This window comes from Passer domesticus, chromosome 14 (assembly GCF_036417665.1).
Source record: "Passer domesticus isolate bPasDom1 chromosome 14, bPasDom1.hap1, whole genome shotgun sequence".
In the NCBI taxonomy this organism is placed as follows: domain Eukaryota; kingdom Metazoa; phylum Chordata; class Aves; order Passeriformes; family Passeridae; genus Passer; species Passer domesticus.
The window spans coordinates 7,173,694-7,194,462 of record NC_087487.1 but is presented as its reverse complement, the minus strand read 5'-3'; the positions used below and the strand labels follow the sequence as shown (position 1 = coordinate 7,194,462).

Sequence of the window (20,769 nt, the reverse complement as noted above, 5' to 3'; positions counted from 1 at the left end):
CACCACACTTAGTGCTCCTTATGGGGATATAGTTCAAGTAAACATGTTAAGACATGATTTCAGACAACTTTTAAGAATTTATCAATTTCTCCTTTCTTCACAGTTTAACATGGAACTTTAAAGGTTTGCATCTTGTTGCCTGCAAATTTAGCTATTTGTTAAAGAATAAAATGGCAGCATTTATTAGCTGTATTTGTTAGCTGTTGCATCCTTAACGGACTAAAAAGTTTGTTTTATTTTTGTGTAAAAAAATTTGTTTCTTAACAAACACTATAAGAACTTTTGAAATAAACCCAAAAAATGCCTTTAGCATCAATTTCTTGGGCAATTTAACAGATGATCACTTCAGCAAAAGAAATGACTGCAAGTATATGTTACTTTGTCTTTGCGTAGTCAGTAATTTGCCTCTTTAAAATTTAAAGAGACTTTAAAGCAGCTTGAGCAGAATTCAAACCTAAAGAGCAATCCTGCACTGTTGGGGCAAGTAGTTATCTCAGAGCTCACTCTCTAATAGCTGAGGTATGTGTAATGGTGCAGCTCCAGAAATTTGAGCTGTCTTGGGATAACATAAAAGCTCATTCGTATTGTGCATAAGCAAAAATGCCAATTTTTGTGTATTACTGGCTGGGTGGTAAGGATCAAGCAAGCAAAAGTTAAAACAAGAGTATAGATACCAGACAATATCACCAATTTAAATGTGTTTTTCATATGTTCCTAAACACATTAATTAATATTAATAAATTATATTTAACAATAAATTAATAAATTCATATTAAAATTTCTTTCGCTAAAAGAAATATTAATTTATATATCAAACAATTCTATAAATTATTGTTATATTGTAATTTTAATTTGTACAGTTATATAAATTATATAACTGTAAGATGTATATTTGGTGTAATGGAGAAAATTGATTTTAATGTTTTTAATAAAGCATCGGGTAATATTAAATAGCTGTAATATTAAGCATACAGACAAAATTGTGAATGTTAGGTGATAAGAATGTGCAAAATGTATGTGGGGAGCAGAAATGAGATTTACTGACAAAAATGGAAAAGTAGAGAAGAATCTGAGAAATGTAATTGGAAATACAAGTTTTGTACAAAAAACTCAGAAGTGACAACAGTGAAAGAAATGAGTGATTGTGAATAGTGGGGTAGAGCAGGATTTTAGTGGCATTTGACAGCTGAGATGTCCCTTAAAATGTGAGAGTTGGACTAGAGAAGGTCGCTGAGCTGGTGTTTGCCAGCTGCTGCCGAAGGCTGGCGATGGAATCCTGCTCAGGCTGCAGGTGTGCTCCCGAGGAGCAGCGTGGCAGCCTGGCACTGCACTTGCTCCTAGGATGCTTTGCCAGGGTTTCTGCCAACCAGTGTCCATTAAACAACCAGCAAGCTCTTCCTGCTCTCTGCTGGTGTGTGTCTGAGGATGCTGTCGATAGATCTTTCTAATGAGGCAGAAAATTACATTGTTTTCTGCACCTTTCTGATGAGTGGGCCCTAGAAAGGCTACCAACAGTGGCACCAGTTGCTTTTCTTCCTTCCTCACGTAGTTTAAAAGCAGTACAGAGAACATGATGTCTCCTTAAATCCAAATAACACTGAGTTATGGAAGTATTAAAAAATGTAAGGCTTGTACATGTGTGGGGATTTTAGTACCAATATAACTTTAAAGCTGAAAAACTGGTTTTATTTTGTAAATTCTCTCTTTTTAATCTCCCCTTCTCTGACACTTTTGATATCAGGTGTCTCCCTGAAGCAGATTTTTACAGCTGAGCTATCAATCTCTAAGAAATGCAGCTGCTGAAGGAAGGCTGACACAATGTTAACTGAAGCAGTGACTCTGGATTCTGCCAGCTGATACCATCCTGAAAGATTGGGATGGGGAGAAGGATATATAGTTTAAGGGCAGATGGAATGCCTGAACTTTAGTTTATTTTGCTTTATTTTACTTCTCAAGTAGAATCAAGCAATATTAACTTTCTTTTCATCATGATTTATTAGAAGTGAATTACTTATTGTGCTATTGGGAAAATATCTCCTGTCACTCAGCAGATAAGGAGTCTGCAGAACCTTTTTAGAAAGTAAAAATGTATGGGGCACAGGCTAGATTTCTTTTTCCAGTGCTGGAGGTGACCACCTGAAGTTAATCAGGGAAGACATTCCCCCTGGAATGAAGTGGGTAGCAGGTGTTAGGAATTTGTTATCGTTGGAGGAGGCATGCTATTTATAAAGGGGGAGCAGCTCTGTAAGGAATAATTTTCAATGCCTTTACCAAGCAAACAGTTTCTTGTCTTTGCCCTTCTCTTTCTCACACTGTTCAGGGTTGGCAAATTGCCTTGCCACCTTTCTTTTGATGTTTATTTTTGATTATATTTAAGGTTATGGATATTCTGTAAACTAATATACATATTATCTTGCATATTGCTACAGAAGGAAGGAAAAATAATGCTACAACACAGAGTGCAGGTAAAACTTCTTTGGTGAATTGCTATTTGTGTCTAGCGTTGCATCAGAGCTGGGTGGTTCTCAGTTACAAATTTATGGTATTAGTGGAGGATGGGAAAAATATTAGCTCAGCTCTGTACTCCCAGCCATGCCTGCTTATCTGAATGAGCTGGATTGCCCTTTGGATTTTCTTGAAGTGTGCATTCCTTTTGTCTGTAATTACTCTGGTGTGTTAAGCCTCCATTTACCTTCCTTTTTGAATTAATAGGTAGAGCAAGTCCCTTCCCAGGCTTCACACATGCACAGATAACTGGTGTCTAGAAGAACAGAGGCCCCGAGTCGGACTGGGGAGGGGGAGTTGAGTGGTGTAGGCAGCCTGGTACTGAGCTCTGCTCCTGGGCAGAGCTGGGCACTCAGGCCGTGCTGGGAGGAAGCACAAGGTTTGTCATTTACATTCCTCCTTCATGGCCCTAAACCATCCAACTTGTTTTGGTTTCAGCTGTGTTCTGGAGTGCTTTTCCAGACACTGGTGCTCCTGCTGGCACAGGTTTTTGAGGAGCAGGGAGAGAAGGATGACATTTATTCAGGAGGGAGGATTGTAGCCTAAGATATCTCTTGGCCATTTCCTAGCACCCTAGTATTGAACTGAGCTCTCCCTTGATCATATGTGAGAACATATGGGTTCTCCTTGTTAAGTCCTAACAATTAACTGGTTGTTTTATTAACATACCCTCATCATGTTAATAATTTTCTGATTTGGTTCTTAGAGCAAGATTTTTCTCTTGGTTGTGTGGGAGAGGAGATGTACAGCTTTCATATTATATACATGATATGATCTAGTAATGGTCTGAAATATTTTAAAATAATTTTGCTGAAGATGCAGAGGATAGTTTGAGAACTAAGGAACAGATGCAAAGATGGTTTGAGTTCTACAATATCCTTTATAATCTAACTTCTGTAAATAAGACTCAGAAATAAAATCCTTTATTATAATATTGACTCCTCATGCTAGTATCTTGTAATCATAAAGGAAAGCAAGGAGGGTGGTACCATAAAAATTAAAAAATAGATGAATAACCACTCAGCAACTTCTCTTGTAAAATTCTAGAATTTTCCAGAAAGCGGCTTTTGTATAATCACAGAAAGGAAGCTGTTCAAATTACTGTTTTCATAATGTAGCAAAAAGATTCAAAGGCAAAGGGAGGGGTGCCTGACCTGTAATCACAATGCTTAGTAATGCCTTCCTAGAATTCAGTCAGCAAGGCAAAAATACCTTGCCTGGGGGGATGAAGGAAGACAAGCTGAGGCAGCATAACCTCCGGGATTGGACACAACATCAGCAGGGTGCTGCTTTAGAAGCATAAAACTGAATTTGTACTCTTGCCAATATGCAGCATCAGTGCAGTGAAGACAATATTGCGAAAGAGAAGAGAGGGACTCTTCAAAATACTTGTGTTAATCAGGGTCTTTAAAGACATCTAGATGCATAAAGGATACAAAATGATTTCTTCCCTTTGCATTTAATCTTTGCTCTCCTCGCTGCTAAAGAACCCCCATATATGTAATTCTGAATAAACTCCTTTCTTCTCTCTCCTCTGCCCCTGTGCTCAGTCCCAGTATATTTACACATGAACAGAATTTGCCACAGTAGCAGCAGCCTCTGCTTAGGTGCACACATGAATAAGCAGCTCGTGGTGATCCGGAAAAGCTTTGGCATAAAAAGAGAATATATTGATAACCTGATCTTCACTGGTGTTACCATTAAGTGGAAAGACAGTAAAGCTAAATGTAATTTTGTTTATGATGTTGCATCACTTCAGTGTTTAGTACCCTAGGTAGCTGGTTTTAAATCCAGTGAGCAAGATTAGCCTGATTACACTGGCAGGATGCAGTTGATGGATGACTGTCATTATCTTCTCAAACCTGCATGATACTTTAGGTATAGGAGATGATAATTAAATTTTCAAGAGACTACACTGAGATTATAAGACCTAAGTATTTTTTTTTAAATGAGGAATATGTTTGCAATTATCAACATGTTGTTAGAGGATCCTCTCCTGAGATGTTTTATTGGCAACCCCTGATTTCCTTTAAATTGATCAAGAAAAAAAAGCTCAAGTTATCATATAACACTTTAGATGTTGTTTTGGTTTTCTAATTCTGATATTTTCCTCCTCCTGATACAGACCAAAAATGTATCTGATCAAATCTATTGGTAATGGCTTGAAGATGTACAGGTTAGCACAATATATTTAATGAAATGTTGTTTGAGACAAAACACTAGAGAGGATCATAATTAATGCCTCATTTTCTGCCAGTTGCTATTGATTACTCATTCAGAGTCCCTTTGTTCTCAAAATGGTAACACTGTATTTCACATTACTATTTGATGATATTCTCAGGATGAGATTCTTTAACAACATGCTGATAATTGCAAACATATCTCTAAAATTTAAATTTAAAATGAATTTACATCATATGTCAGTGTTTTTTCCAAATTCAGCTCCTATTTTGGAGTGCATATTCATTACAGTTTCCAAAGACTGGAGACTTGAGTAAAGTGAAATTCAACCCTTTACATCTTAGTTGTATTTTTGGCTTGAACTGCATAGGTGGAACTCAAGTGAATGGTCTTTTTGCAGCCCTAACCTCTCTACTGGACTAGGATTTCAGAGCCATTGTTAGCTGATGTTTTAGTGGTGTGCTGGGTTTTCCTTTGGAAACACCATAACAAAATTTACAACTTTGCTGGGGGAATTTTGCAAGTTTACCAGAGTTTGACTTTTTTGTTTTGTTATGTTCTTTTAAGCCAGTTTATGCAAATTGTCAGGTTTATCTATAAGGCAAGACATGCAATACTGAGACACGTTATATCCATGCTGTAAGTCATCCAAATAGCTCGCTGAGTAAAAAGGACATGCACATGAAACTTGTGCTCTACCCAGGGCAACATTTCAAGTTTACAGTAAGGCAAGGAATGCACTTGCCATCTGCTCTGTGTAATTCTGAGAAACAGAGAGATGCCAAGTGAGTTTGTCAGTGACTGTGGCGGGATAATGGAGGGATTTGATTGAGATGAATGGTGTTGCATTACATTATTTTGTAAAAGTAAAGTACTCAAGCTTATAATTTTTAACTAAAAATTCAAGTACTTTTTTTTTTGCCTCTAGACAGTTTTCCTTCTTTAAATAGGTACAGCCTGACTGCTAGGATTGAAAGCATAAATTTTGTGAAAAGGAAGCTAATGCAAAAATATAGAAAAAATAAAATCTAGTTGAATCTAGTTGACTGTTGGGGAGGTTTTCAAGATCTAAGTTTGCAGTTGGTGAGTTGCAGCTCTCATTTCACTGCCAAAGCAGACTGCCTTATTATGCCAGCATAATAGGCCTGTCATAATCAGTTGCATATAATGGGCTAATGCTTTTATTCTCAACCATATTATTCTTTTGATAGAAAATAATGAATAATGTAAAGGCACACAGTTGTATTTGGATGAAACTATTGCATAGTTTGGCTATGGCTATGCTGGGAAAATTTGAATTCTTTAAAGTGTTTGCCAGTGTTTGTATTTAAGAAAAGAATGTGAACAAGATTTAGACCAAGAAGCACGAGGCTACCTGCCTATGGCAAATACATTTTTGAATAAGTAATACTGTATATCGGTAGTGGATGGGTGGAGTGTGTTTGTTAAAACTGTTTGTGTGTTTTTCAGAACAGCTTGGCTTTCCTGTTTGCATAGAGCCTAAGCATTAGAGAGCTGCAAGGAATATTATGTAAGGACATCTGTAGACTTTAATTATCCACGGGTTTTTTTTTCCTTTTTAATATCAAAATAAAATCAAAGAAATGTTTATCAACGTATTAGAATTCTGCTGGCTGGTGTCCTAGAAGTTCATTGAAGGCAGAGCAGTGTTTTGACATCAAATTGTACCTGAAGAGTCATAGAGCTGGGCTGGAGAGAAGAAAACTTAGGAATTAGTCAAACTCTTTTTTACTTAAATTATTTGAAAGGATCAATTAAGAAGTCATTTTAAGATAAGTTGACTGAGGAGCTTCTTTTTATCTCAGGCTTATAATTTTGATATAAGCATATATTTGATTGGCTTGTTTGAATGGAAACAAATTTTCCCTGCACGAAAATGCAGCTAGCTGCAGTGCAAAGTTACTTGTTTCCTGTGAGAAAGGTGCATTAATCCACCCCCAGTATGTAGATATGATTCTTTTCCCCACACCTCATCCTTGCAGTACTTGAATAGATACCTCCCCTGCATTTCATTTTTATGAGAATACTCTTTAGGAAAGTAACCCCTTTAAAGCATTTGTTGAGATAGTGGCCCTTGTGAAAGCCTTTCCTATTTGGGTCAGGCCATGCCATTTCCCCCGAGGCTGTCAAAACTGTTCTTGGTTTCTCTGAAAGGGATAAATCTCAAAAGTAAAGCAGTCATCTTCACATCTTTTTCTCTTTTCTCTTCTGAATCAGGCTTGCTGTGTTCTTAGTTGATTGTAATAAAAGCAATTTTTTTTCTTTTTTTAAAAAATTTATTGAAAACTTATTCCTTAGGGAAAACATTGCATTAAATAACTTTTTTATATAGCTTGAAACTGGATATATGCATTGTAAAATCCAAAGAGGCAAATTTTTAGGAGTAATGCCTGTTTATTTACAATGGGAATACTGACAAGGACTTGGACAAGCATTCAGGAGAATAACCAGTCATTGATTATTCTTTGGTAATTGGGTGCCTGCTTGGCAGATGAGGTTCAGCGTGAGGGTGCAGGTTCTCTGTGGAGATGCCCCTAACCACGTGTGTAAGTGATCTGCCTCTGTGCAGGGACCTCGGGCACTGGGGCAGGAGAAGCTTGATGCTGATAATACAAAGCTTTTTGCTATCCTCAGTGGTATTTTTGTATTCCTTTCTTTATCAGATGCCCTTAGGAAAGGATCAGTCCTAATCAATATTTTTTCTCAATTGGTTCAAACAGGCAGAAAAATCAATGAGCTGAACTAATGACATCTATTTTTATTTTCTTTTGGAAGACTGAGGAACAATTATAAAATTCTAAACAGATGTTACATTTGGTTGGGCCAATAGTAGAAGAGGGTTGTGGTTTTGTGTTGCTTTGTTTTTTAAATCCTTTTTTTTATAAATAAAAAAATGCTTACCCAAACACAGTATAGATCAGAAAACTTCTTCAGAGTGTGTTGCACAGCTTGAGATTTACTATAGCTTGAGTATCTACTATAGTGCTTACACACTAACTTTATGTTATTGTAGAAGCCAGGCTGCTTTGAAATTCAGGGTCTGGTGAAAATGTCAAACACTGGAATACTTAGCACAAGAGCAAGAGTGGCAAATGCCATGAAGTAAAGGTTGGAGGTTAAGTCTGGAAAAGACACAGACTCATACCTTTTGGAATTACTTTGTAGAAATGAATTTTAGAGTTTTTACTGGTCAGTTCTTTTAATTCATTTTTTTAAAAAATCTTTCCCCATCTCCTAAAGAGTGGAGGAACCCTCCCACCTTTTTTTTTTTTTTTTTTGGAAGCATCTGTATGGATCCCATTGCATTTCCAAAATCCCTCCAGTGGTCAGGGGAGATGCTGGGGTAGCAGGGAGGGCTGTCTTTAATGTGGCTGGGCCGTGGTTCCTAATTGTGTTTGGCAGCTGCTCTGAGCGAGCAGGGCTGTGCTGCTGACCCCCAGAGGTCCCTGCCAGCCTCGGCGCTTCTGCCGTTCTGGGAGGGGGCCCTCGCCTCAGCCCCTTGAAATGACAACTAGCACAGTGCTTCCTCCCTTCCCCACGGGCTATGGAAAGAAATTTGCCTTCAGTCTTCTTGGTCAAGAAGGTCAAGTGTTGGCCGAAGTGAGAACTGGTTTCATTTCTTCTTCTGGCTGGTGTTGGTTTTGCTTTTCACAAAACGTTTCTTGCGCAGTGTTCACCTCTTAAACTGTAATAAATGCTTAGAATAGGATCTTTGCTAAATTGAGGTTTATACTGAGTAAGCCAGATATTCTGATTTTCATGTTTTCTGCAAAACAATAAAATCTTAACTATTTGACCAAAGTAAAAATTAGAAGACATTGGAACAGCCCACCAGTAGATTTCCCCCTGTATGTATTTGCTATATACTTTTGTCACCCTATCAGAGTATCTCATTTCAGTGTGAGTTTCAGATTAAGAATTCTGTTTCAAAGACTGTTGTAAGAATAACAGTGAAGAAGTGAAGCTGAGAGGAAGCTATTTCTATGCAGTAACATTTTTAATAAATTTTGATCTTCACACTTTTGTATAAAATACTTAACACTTTTGGGCCTTCCTTTAGTTTGTGATGTGGCAATTCTTTCACATCCCACTCTATTCAATTAAAATATAAGATTTTTATGCTCAGATTAGTCATCAAACAAGAAAAGAGAAATTTCAATGATGATACAATGCAAAAAAAGAGCTTATTTTATATATATTCTCTAACTGTCTGAAGTCTTAATTTTCTGCTAATCGCAGTGCACAGTAAGGTAGAAGGCATTTAGTACCTTACTGTGGGCTGTATGAGTGAACCTCACCTTTCACATCTCCTCACACCAGACAGATCCGTTTCGATGATCTACTGTAGTCCAAAAATACATTTATTTATGAATGAGCTATTTGGGCCTCAGAAGGGAAGTGAGGAGAGGCAGGAGCAATGAGTGGCCTGTGCGGCTGTATCCCAAGCAGGCAGCAGCACTGGAGCCGTTCCTGCCATAATCCAGCCCACAGCAGCTTTGGGGAAACCTCTGGAACCTGTGTGGGGACAAGGGCTCCTCCTGGAGAGCAGCTGCATGGGACAAGGAATGTTGGCTTGGGAGCAGCGAGGCTGAAGGAGGAATTAGGTGGGGTTTTGGCATAAAAGTTACTCCAGTTAGCAGTTCCTGTCTTAGCATCACCTGACAGTGAAATGTCAGTGCAGATGAGTCTAAGCAAAACATGCCCGTTGTCCTGCCAGCTGTGTTTACCCCCTTGTCTGGGAAGGCTGCACCATGTACTGCCCATGGCTGAAGAAATCCAATTCCTTCTGAGGCTGCTGCTTCCATGTGGCCTTAAACCACTGGCAAACATTAAGAGCAGTGTGTCTTTAGCTGTGTGCAGTGTGGAGTGGATCCATGAGGAATGCTGTATGCACCAGCCAGGAGTGAAACACGATGAATTTTTACCACCTGGTACTAAGAACATTTTCTGTACAGACAGTTCTATGGGTTTCTCTCCATGGCAGGATTTTCAGACTAAAGCTAAGCATAAGATCACCCGTGGAAAAACTGTGTTGTTCTAAATCACCAACATTCATTTCAGTTTTACAGAGGAAATCCAAATAATCTGAGGTCAAACAATATACAATGCACTTGTTAAGTGTTTAGAATGTTTTTGTTTGTACTGCATGGGAAGGGAAGAAAAAGGGTAGGGGTTCAGCCACCTTGTTAGCTTGAAGTGTTTAAAATGTCAATTTTTCATGTTCTGTTCATTAATCTACTCTGTTATCTCTTGTGTGCATTTGATTTTTTTGGACAATTTTATTCCATGTTTTTATGAATGTAATCTAAGTCTTGATTTCTAAGTATGTGCTAAAACTTAATGTCATGCTATAAACTCTTAGCAGTTTTTATCAATTATGTTTATATTGTGTAATAGAAGAAGTGTTATATTGCAAACTAAACAAAGGATTATGATTTTTGTTTAAAATTTAAATATGAATTAATTATTTCAGATGTTTTCAGCTGAAATGGTTATGGCTTTCTGGAGGCTCACAGCTAAACTTGCTCTGCCTTTCTGCGTTATGCTATAGTACATACTCTGAACATTGATTTTAAAAAGTCTACATTTTTTTGAACTCTAGAACCTTCACTAAATCCCAGTAAATTCCTATAAATGCCCAGAGCAGTAAGTGTGGTTAATAGTTTGTCAGCCTGGCATATTAACAGCTGCATTGTTATAGAGCTTAATTTGACTTTTCTCTGTGTACTTTTGTAGTCTAGTCTGCTTCGGTCTGACATGGGGCTTGGCAGTGCAGGCCAGCTGTCATCCTCTGCAAAGCCTGGAACACCCTACTACCCATTTTCTGGCACAAATCAGCGCCGACGGCCACTTCATGACTCATCAGCTCTTGGTAAGTAATACAGACAGATTTAAACTTTTGTTCATGATGCTTCTCTGCAGACCTTTTTTTTTTTAAACAGTTCATTTAATATACAGGAGATTGCTCTGTGCTGAGCAAATGAAATTACATCAAACTGCTATGTAGGAGAAAAACTGGAATTATTAACATTTTCTTTGAGATGCTAGCTTCGATTCAACACTGGTCAGTCTGGCTTACAAAACAAACAAGAAGCTCTAATAAAACCCTTAATTGCAAAAGCAATAATGACAGATGGATAGGAGCTGATGACCAGCTGAGTGCCCTTAACCCGTGCCATCATTAACTCCTGGAAATGCCTGACCTTGAGGTCATTACCATTATTTAGTAGGGGAAGGACACAAAGGGGAAACAATTATCCTTTTATATGCTAAAAGTAACTTTATTCAGGGCAATATATAGTTCATTGTAATTGGTTCAACATGCCTTTAAAGATCTTAGCAATTGGAGGCTAGTAGTTTATCCTAAAATCAAACTACCTTACAAAATATGCAGGCAGGAACTTGCTTAAAAATTGTTATAATCCTGTGACAGTATTAGTATTTTAATCTGGGGATAGTTGGAGGTGAATGGAATTTTCATACTTGGTCATAGACAGTGGTAATATTTTATAGCTTTCTAATTCTGTTGAATCAGAATCAAGAATGAGCCAGCTCTTCTATAGTATCTGCTATAAGATTATTGTGAATAATTGGGTGTGCAAATTAAAAAAAAATCTTTTTGGTATAAAAAGAGAGACTGTAACCTTATATTCTAGTTTACCATTATATTCTAGTTATATAATCTTATATTGTAGTTACCATATATTTAGGTGTTAGTATTTAGGTCATTAGAATTTCTCTAATTATGTAGTTGAGTCTTTAATGCCCCTCATTCTGTATAGGACTTCTATTCCATAGTAAAAATCTTGTTTGTTGGAACCATGTAACTCCAACCATACTTTGCCCAAAATAAAATTGTCAAATGCAAATTGCTTTATGAAGTAACTTTAATATTAACTACAACTGCAAACATCTTGGGCACTAAAATAGTCCTGAACATGTTTGAAATTGTTTTTTAAATATTTGTTATTAAAATATACTACTTTAGAACATAATCTTATGTATCATAGGATCATTTAGTCTGAAAAAGCCCTCTAAAACCATCGAGTCCAACCTTTACCCCAGCACTTCCCAGTCCACCACTAACCATGTCCCCAGGTGCCACATGTACACATCTTTTAAATCCCTTCAGGGATGGTGTCCCCCACGTCCTGGGCAGTCTGTTCCAGTGCCCAACAGTCCTTTCAGTGAAGAAATTTTTCCTGACATCCAACCTAAATCTCCCTTGGTGCAACTTAAGGCCATTTTCTCTTCTCCTAATGTATGTGTGTATATATGTGTTTTAAAATACCATATTTGTATGATCTTTTTACTTGTTGTCAAACCAACTGCTGTTTAACTTGGGGTTGGCTGTCTTTATGAAGATGGTTGTAAGTATTCCTGTTGCTCAGAATACCAGAACAAACACAGCAGTTCCTCACACCTGTTTCAGAAAAGGAACTCTCTTAGAAAAGTTGAGTGGAATTGTTTACAGCTTGAAAGGTGGTTGAGCTTCAAGAGAAAAGAATTGTGTTTTAAGCTGCTGCTGATGGAGTTTTAGCCCACACTAAATTGGTTTTGGTGAGAAGCTGCTTACAGTAGTAACCTGCTCTGGGTTTGAGGGGGGTGTTGGAGCTGGGCACAGGGTTCTCCAGAGGTGCAGGAAGGTCACTGTGCTGTGCAAAGGAATAGAGCCTGGGAAGTTCCTGGTATTATTAAGTGAAACAAATGGAAGTGAAGTGTGGAGATTTCAGAGTATATTTAGATTTTTCTTTGAAAGAGAAGCTCAGAGGATATAAATGTGTTCAAAATGGTGATATTCCTCTTTCTGTCATGATTGAATTTGAGGCTTGTAGGGATATGGCAGGTAGTGGTTACAAATTCATGGAAATGTTTTTCCAGGAATGTCAGGAGGAGGAAGTAATCTTTTATCTCAAGTCTTTTCCAATAGCTTGAGAAAGTCTGAGTTTTCTTTTTTTTTTTTTAATGGACTTGTTAAGTGCTACAAATCTGCTGCCTGAGAATCTCTAACAAAGTCAAATTACGCCCATTTTATCCCTGAGAAGGAGTTGTCTGACCAGGATTATGAGAAGCTCTTGTTAAATTTCATGTTAAATTGCATTGAAACCAACCAGTGTTCTCTTCCAGGTGACATTCTGAATCCAATGTAAATATGTTTTCCAAAAGTCCTTTTCTTTGTGAGCCCTATGGGAAATGATGAGAGTAAAGATATCCAGCAGATATTTCACCTTATCTCACTTTTATCATATCATCATAAATGTTCTGAATGAAAACAGAAAAATAAGAATTTTGTGGTTTGATTAAAGGCTTTATTGGTTGACTGTTGAACTGGTAATCTTGCCAGATACTCATCTTCAAAAATCAGTTGATTTGTAATTTGCATGCAAAGTTTTCAGATTAATTGTATTAGCATCTGAATTAAATTGGTTCAGATTCTTGGTTTAGGTAGAGGAATTGCTGGGTACTTCTGTTATAATGCAATACCTACTGGAAGAAAGAAGTAGGTGTCATACCTCCAACTTTACAGTTACATGCAAATTTGAGATGTATTGACTTTGTTACTTAAGGAAAGTAATTAGGTCATTAAATTTGCTGTTTATTTACAACCTTGGTTGACTCTAAAAACTATAGAATGTATATCACATTAGTATTCATAGAGTATCAATCATGTCAAATTCCTTTTGGATAGTTCTGTCTTTACTCTGATCTGCAGAAAAGAAAACATTTCTCTTGCTAATAAGTCCCATTCTCCTCCTTGTATATCTCAAAACCATATTTGTTTCTTAGCAAGTGTATAAGGTCATAAGTATACCCTTCAGAGTAACTGTTCTTAGGAATAACTGTTTTCCTTAGGAAAAGAATTTAAAGTAACTATTTAGCAAAGCTGTATTTTAGAGGAGAACATGGTTGTGTTACATTTTTATATTGATGTGAAAGACAAATCTCTTTGCCAGGGAATAAAAAAAAACCAAAACAAACAGAAATTGGAAAATAAGACATTCATCATGGAAGGAAAAAACTGAGCAGTGTAGCTATTTATTCTTTTCCACCTGTAATGTAGATACTTGATGAAATGCTATTTTTCTTGTACAGATCCTCTACAGACAAAGAAAGTAAGAAAGGTGCCCCCTGGTTTGCCTTCTTCTGTAAGTACTACATTTTTTACTTGTAGTGATAAAAAATTGGCTCAAATAGCATTCTTTTTGCCTGCCATACATACAAATTACTTAACTTCAGCACTAGGAGGGCTGTCTGCTGGACATGAGCAGCTAGGCAAGGTAATTGGGAGTGGTTCTGCAGGACTAAATACACATTTGATGTGGAATTTTTAGATTTCATAGCAGTGATTTGTAGCTCGCTCATATGCTCCTACCCACTTGTCCCTGTCATTTGAATTCCTCTCTTGGGAAGAGAGCTGGGCCAGGAGCTGTCAAAGAAGATCTCCTGTACAGGTCTTTTGATGTTTAATTAGTCATTATGTTGCTGAACAGGAGGACAGACAGAGATTAATAGCTGAGAATCTTAGAAATTTACATTTGTAATAATCCCAGTGGAGCTGAAGACATTAAGATTCGGAGGACATGTACAGCTCAGCTTGCCTCAGTAGGACTGAGGTTATTAATATGCATAAATCACCGAGTCAGATGTTCATTGTGAAGTCCTGGTGGATTTTAAAGCCTTCATTAAGCCTTTCCTAACTTCAGCCTAGCATCAGGAAAGCTTTCAAGCAACTAGTTTGTTGATCCCTCTTTGCTTGAAAATTTATCCTTCGAGAATAAAGGGCTTTGATAAAAAAGGTTGGAAGGGTTTTGGTGGAAAAATCATTAATGGCTGTGATAATCTAATGCTATAGGGGTGTTTTGTGGTATTAAATATGCTTTATTCTTAAAAGGAAGAAAATTGTTTATAAATGAATCTGCATTTAAAAATCCACGTGAAGTGAAAAATCCCCAGTGAAGTGAAGGACAGAATTATTTTTTCCCTTGCTCAGAACAAACAGGAGGGGAGGGGGAAGCTCCGCTGCCTTGCGGGATACATCTCTTTGTTGTGTAAATGGATGTTGGGCTTTTATTTGGCAGTACTTAACACATGGGCGCAGGTGCACTTGGATGAGTCATAACTCAAAGCCGGATAGGCTGAATAGAGCGCACTGCACAGGAGCAGAAATACAGCGGGAGCAAAATGGGGCTGAGCTTTTCATTTCGTACTGAGCCTGAACTACGCATGGTGTCTTCTAGTCCTCGCATCTCCCCTGTTCTCTCCTCCCTCTCTTTCCCTTCTTCCTCCCCCGGCTCACGATGACACAGACAGAACCCGGGATCTGAAATGCTATTTTAACAGTACTTCCAGATGGAGCTGAGATAGTGTGGATAGCCTGGGGCAGCTGTGCTCTGAACCTGCAGCCTACCTGGAAGCCAGGATTGCAGCTGCAGGCACTCTTAAAAGCTTTTGCTTGCATAAGCACTTGGGCCCCACTAGAGGCTGAATAGCTGCTTGATAAACAAAATGAACACAATGCCTCAAATCATTATTCCCGAGGCCAGGAATATTCTTCTTTCCCCCCCTCCCTTTTTTTCCCCCCCCTTCAGCAGCAGCTAAAAATAGTTTGGCAATTTACATTTTAACAGTTGCGTGTTATGTAGGGTGGCTTTACAGTCTAGCAGATGATTTCTGCTAGATTAACAAAAATATATTTAAAATGTCAGAGAAGCTGAAACACATAGCTGTGCAATTTTCGTGAAATTTATTACAGTAATTCTAGGCAGTAATAAAGCTTACGCTACATGTTTAATATTTAGTAGCATCAGCCAGGTAAAGAGATCATTTTGGAGAACGAAAGATTTCTCTCATTTGTCTTACCAGGCTTTAATTTTAACAAGCAGTATTTTTCAAATGGTTTTCATTTCATTCTTCTTCTGTACGAGTGGAGACAATGAAATGCTGATAGATTTTATTTGTATTAACACTGTACCAATCTGTGCAATTAAGTGCAGGTTCTGCAAATAATCAATGATTGTGATGCTGCAGGTTTTAAGCACTGTTTCTCTGTATTTCAATGCTTTCACTGCTGAATAGAGCCTTGAAGTAAAATGACACGTCATTAAAAAAATTGAGATACTGCGTATATGGAAGATGATACAAAACTAAATTTCACTGAGCATCATGAGAAATTTTAATTGAGTAGATCATTATGTAAGTGTAGTCTTTATTTTAAATATACCTTCCTAAGAAGTTGGAATGTATTGTGGAAAAAAGTTGCTTTAATGCAGAGAAGTTTAATTATAATATGAAAAGTCAGAGGAAAGATGATACTTAATTTTGTTATACAAATCTGTATTTTTTAATTTTTCAGTTCCTAAAATATTGGTTTCAGCAATGTTTTTGTTAGTATAAGACTGCCATGTCAACGGATACTCAGCAGTAATTTAATTTCCTAGATAACCGTAATTTAATAACGGTCTTGTAAGTAATAATGATTCCAAAAACCCCAAACAACCCTTCCTCTAGTTTGTTTCTTTCTCCCTTGGTTTTATATGGTATTTTCTGAAATTATTTGTTTTGAGGTTTATCTTTTTTAATGTGTTCTTATCGGGGCCTAAAGTAAAAACAGTTACAGAGAAAAGTGCTGGTGAATTGCTTGGCTTCTTTCTGGAATGCAACTCAATCTGAATTTGTCCTCTTACTGTAAAAATTAAATGTTCCAGGCAAATGCATTTTTAAGTTTTTGTGTTGTAACTTGTTATGTGGTGACTCACTGCCCAAAACATTTTGAATGTTGACTTGCAAGCATTTATGTTAAACTACAACTACTAAATTTAAAGCACTCTGAGGAGGATACAAATTAAAAACCGTATTTTTTTAAAAGCCAGGTTTGAGTGAACATGTTGTTGATGTTGTAGGGGGGGAAATATTGTTCAGTGAGTTATATTGTCTTCAGAGATTGAAAACTGTTGTATTTCTGGGAATTCTTCTGATTGTAGGAGTTAACTAAGGCAGACACTAATAACATCATGTGACCTAAAGGCAGCAGCTCCTCGGCCAGGCAGAGCAGAGTGTCAGGGCTTCCAGAGAGCTGCTCCGGCTGCACAGGGAGAAGACAAACAAGTGAGGCTCTCTCAAATGCCCAGGGAGATCATCGCCCAAAAATGGATGGGCTGTGAGCAGAAATCTCCTCTTTACATGTGGAGTCAGGAAATATTTCAAACTAACATTTGTTATTAGTACCATAATCGGTGGCTATCACACGGTCATAATTCTAAGTAAAATAGTGTGAATATCTATCATCATTCTTTTGCTATTTAATTAGTGTCATATCAGCGAAATAACTGGAATACATTGTATCTGTTGATTTTTGTTAGAGAAAATGAGCTGTGACGTACGCACATAAATGTCTGCTTGTTTTCTGTGTGGTTTCTAATAAGTATTTTGAGTATATTAGGCTTTCCATAGTACCTGAGATGATCAGTTAATATTAAACTTGGAATTGCACTTACTAAATAAGAGATTGTCAAATGAGTATTTTCTGATACCAGGGATTCCTTTCTAAATTTAAACTTGTATTTTTCAATACATGTAAGACAACTTGTACTTTCATTATAGGGATTTCTCACATATCACCCTCTGTGATGTGCATAGTCCATGGGTGGTAATTTCTTGCAAGAACTATTTATGGTGTAAAGACACAGCAAACGATGTTTGCATGCATAGAACTACCTCCCATTTAAGGTGCTTTTCTTTCTGTTTTTCTGCCAGTCTTTTAAGACTGAGCTTGTAGAGATGTTTCAAAACATGTTACATAAATATACTAATGGTACAAGAAGAAAAATAATAGATGTTACTCCCTTCTGTGTTCTCTCCTTCCTCTACCCATCCTAAAGGGTAAAAGGAGATTATATGAAATGGTAGAATGGGAAGTATCTTCTGAATGATTATCTGAAACCAAGTTTTTGAGAGTTTAAAGTTTAGACTGTATTAGAAATAATATGTTCACCACACTGAATGGTCTCTGTCAGTATTAGCAATTTCCATGTCTATTGAAGTAGCCTGGTGTAAAGCAACACCACTGGAATACTTTATGAACTGTGTGGCTCTGAGTCAAAACTTCAGAGCATCCTGGGTAGATACTTCGTGTGATGTTGAACTGACTGTGATGTTGTGTTTAACTGACTTACTAGGGAGACATTTTTTGCTAAGATTTTTTTTTCCCACTGTCCACAAACAGTGCCCAAATGTGAAAAGCAGGATTTAGTCTGTTCAGATCTGTTCTGAGCCGCCTTGCACAGTCAAGTGATACATTCAACTGTCACTTGTCTTTAATAGCGAGAGCTCTCAAAGCCAGCAGGAACTCTCCTGACCCTCTCCTCTCTGCACTGCTGTGTTTTGGAAAGCAAGTTAAATAATGAAACTGAGTAAATAAATCTTTATGGATAATGCCACACAGAACTTAGGATTTCTTCCTCAGTACACAGTCTTCCATCTTCTGCTTTATGCTTGTTCTTTGGTCGCTTGATTTATAGAATAAAGTTTTTAGGGACTTGCTAAGTACTGCTTTTTAAACACTGTACCTGAACAAAATGCAAATGTATAAAACATTCAACCTCTAAATTTATGTTACAAACCAAGTAAAAATATTTGAGATTTTATGTTTAATAAGAAAAAGGTCTGTTTTTCTGGTTAGATTATTGTAGGGGTTTTTTTCAACATGGCCTTTATTTGATATCTATCTGAAAACCACAGTAGCCTCAGATTATAGCATCCCACCTGCTCTTTGCTACATGAGAACGTTTAGCTGTCATTAAACAACCAGGCAGCCCATTGCAAAGTCTTGCTATGAGAGTTCAGCTCGAGTTCTCATTGAATTAGGGTGAAGGTACTTGAGCAACCCTCTCTTAAAAGCTTTTTTAAAAAATTGCAATCAGATTATTTTTCCAAACTAACTGTCCTATCATCTGACTGTGGTAAACTAATGTAAGGTTGCTTAATTGAGAGATCTTCTCTGAAGATCTGAAAATCCTGTGTATATATAAATCCATGATGGGTATATAATGATGTCAAATAATTTCTCTGTGTTTGAATTTACTGCAGGTATTTATTTTTGAAGTTTTCATAACATATCAAAATGAGTGTATTGGATGCTCTTAAATTAGAGTGTAGATTTGCATAAAAGAACCTTAAATTTTGTGTATAGTTAGAAAAGATGTTATTAAAAAATACTGAGTTGCAGCTCATGTTATTTAGGGAGAAGTTAGATGGAATTTCTGCAACTCTGCTTTTCCTCAAAGATGAATGTGTCCATTACCACAAATTGGTGTGGTGTTTTATAACAATAGATAAGGATAGAAGCTTCTCTGAAGACTATTTCTTACTATCTTTTGCTCGATAATACTTGTGGCTTTGGTGGGAAGATGTTTATAATGCTCGAAGTGAGCTGGGAAAGTAGTGAGGAATGTTGTGTTGCTGCTCTTCCATGGGGTATTGAGTGGTTTCCCTTCGCTTGCTTGCTCAGCCCCAGAGCGGGGCTGGCTGCTTTGTCAGAAATGGCCAATACAAAACCAAAACAAATGCTTTTTCAAAAGAATGGTACTGAAAGTAAAGCACTGCATCATTTTAAAGTAAAATTTCAGATGTAGATGTGACTTTACACAATAAAGCAAAGAAACTGAATTAAATGACCTCCTATTTTAGTGCCACAGTTGCTTGTGACATCAGGTATTATAAAGTAAGCAAGTTGTTCAGTCTTGGAGATACAGTTGTGGGATTTCATTCCACTTGAACCGATAGCTAGGATTAGTTGTTAGCTCTTCCTTTCTGCAGGGCAGGGGCGGGTTCCCGATTCCGGATGACAGAAGGGCTGTTTGGCTTTTGGGAGCTCTCGGCTTCATTCGCAGAGCAGTTCAGCCGAGCAGCGAGCTGGAGGGCGGCAAGGCGCTCCGTGCCAGGGCGCAGCTAGCGCTCAGCGTTCGGCCTCGCCATGTTCCAGAGCCCCTCAGAGCCAATTTCTGCCGCGGCCTCGCAGGCGTGCGCGGGCCGGGCCGGCCGCAGGTCGGGCCTCTGGAGCCCCCTGCAGGCCGAGGGCGCCGGCGCAGGGCCGGGCACGGCCGGGCCGGGCGGGAGAGAGCCCCGGGCGGGCCGGGCAGGGCACAGCCGGGCCGGGCGGGAGAGAGCCCCGGGCGGGCCGGGCAGGGCACAGCCGGGCCGGGAGAGAGCCCCGGGCCGGGCAGGGCCGGAACAGGGACCCGCAGGCACTCGGACATCGCCCCGGCCCGCTGCTGTTGGTGTGCAGGGATCTGTGCTTCAGGAAGTCTCGTGCGAGTTCCAGTAACAGCCGTGCTGATTTATCTCAAGGTTTAAAACTCTTTGAAGGTCTGCATAGGTTTCTAGGTTGGAGAGGTTTTTAGCACGTTTTGCGGTGATTATCTGGCTTCTGATAGGATAGTTTATTGCCTCAGGATAGTAAACATGTTTGTTTATTTTTAATGCAGATATGGGTGGGTAAGACCTTCCTATAGGGGCTTTCAAACTGTAAGTGCTTTGTATTTCCCGAAAAATAGAACTTTCTGAACTTGAGCAATATCCTGTCAAAGTTAAATTTGAATGGTTTTGAAACAAATTTTAAAATTCCTCTAAGAAATTATTTTGTGGTTTATTCTGAAGAATAGGATATGCAACATTTTTTTCCTCATTCTTCCCATTCCAAGGAAATATTTGTTAAATAATTTAAATATCTCATAAAATTGGATAAATTCAACTTGAATATTGAATAAATTCATTATTATGTAGAGAATTACTGAAACAGAAAAGTCCTAGCTGAAGTTTTCTATTAAAAAAATAGGGTTTTTTTTACTCATATCTGCCACAGCTAACTGGAGTTTTTTGCAAGGGAAAAAAAAGAGCCCAAATCAACAACAAAATCCCCAACAACTACCGCTCAACCTTGTAATACTGCAAGGTGAAAGTAGTGGATAGCAATTAATATCCTTTTAATTAGTATTTACTGTCTATTTGCTATCCCTTCAAACTCTTTCTTTTTCCCTGGTTATAGTAACAGGAATGTTAAATCTG

The 20,769-nt window shown here is 37.9% G+C and overlaps 1 protein-coding gene across 9 annotated transcripts in view; it reads left to right on the top strand.

Moving 5' to 3' along the window:
• TCF12 (transcription factor 12) overlaps nucleotides 1-20,769 on the top strand; it is a 159,082-nt gene that overhangs the window by 94,341 nt on the left and 43,972 nt on the right. For 8 of the 9 annotated variants that reach the window (XM_064389225.1, XM_064389220.1, XM_064389224.1 and 5 more), the window contains exons 8-9: nucleotides 10,444-10,579; nucleotides 13,801-13,853. In XM_064389225.1, coding sequence (XP_064245295.1) covers nucleotides 10,444-10,579; nucleotides 13,801-13,853 — 189 coding nt within the window. Of the gene's footprint in view, nucleotides 1-10,443; nucleotides 10,580-13,800; nucleotides 13,854-20,034; nucleotides 20,071-20,769 lie in introns of those variants that run through there. The other variant, XM_064389230.1, reaches the window with a different exon arrangement.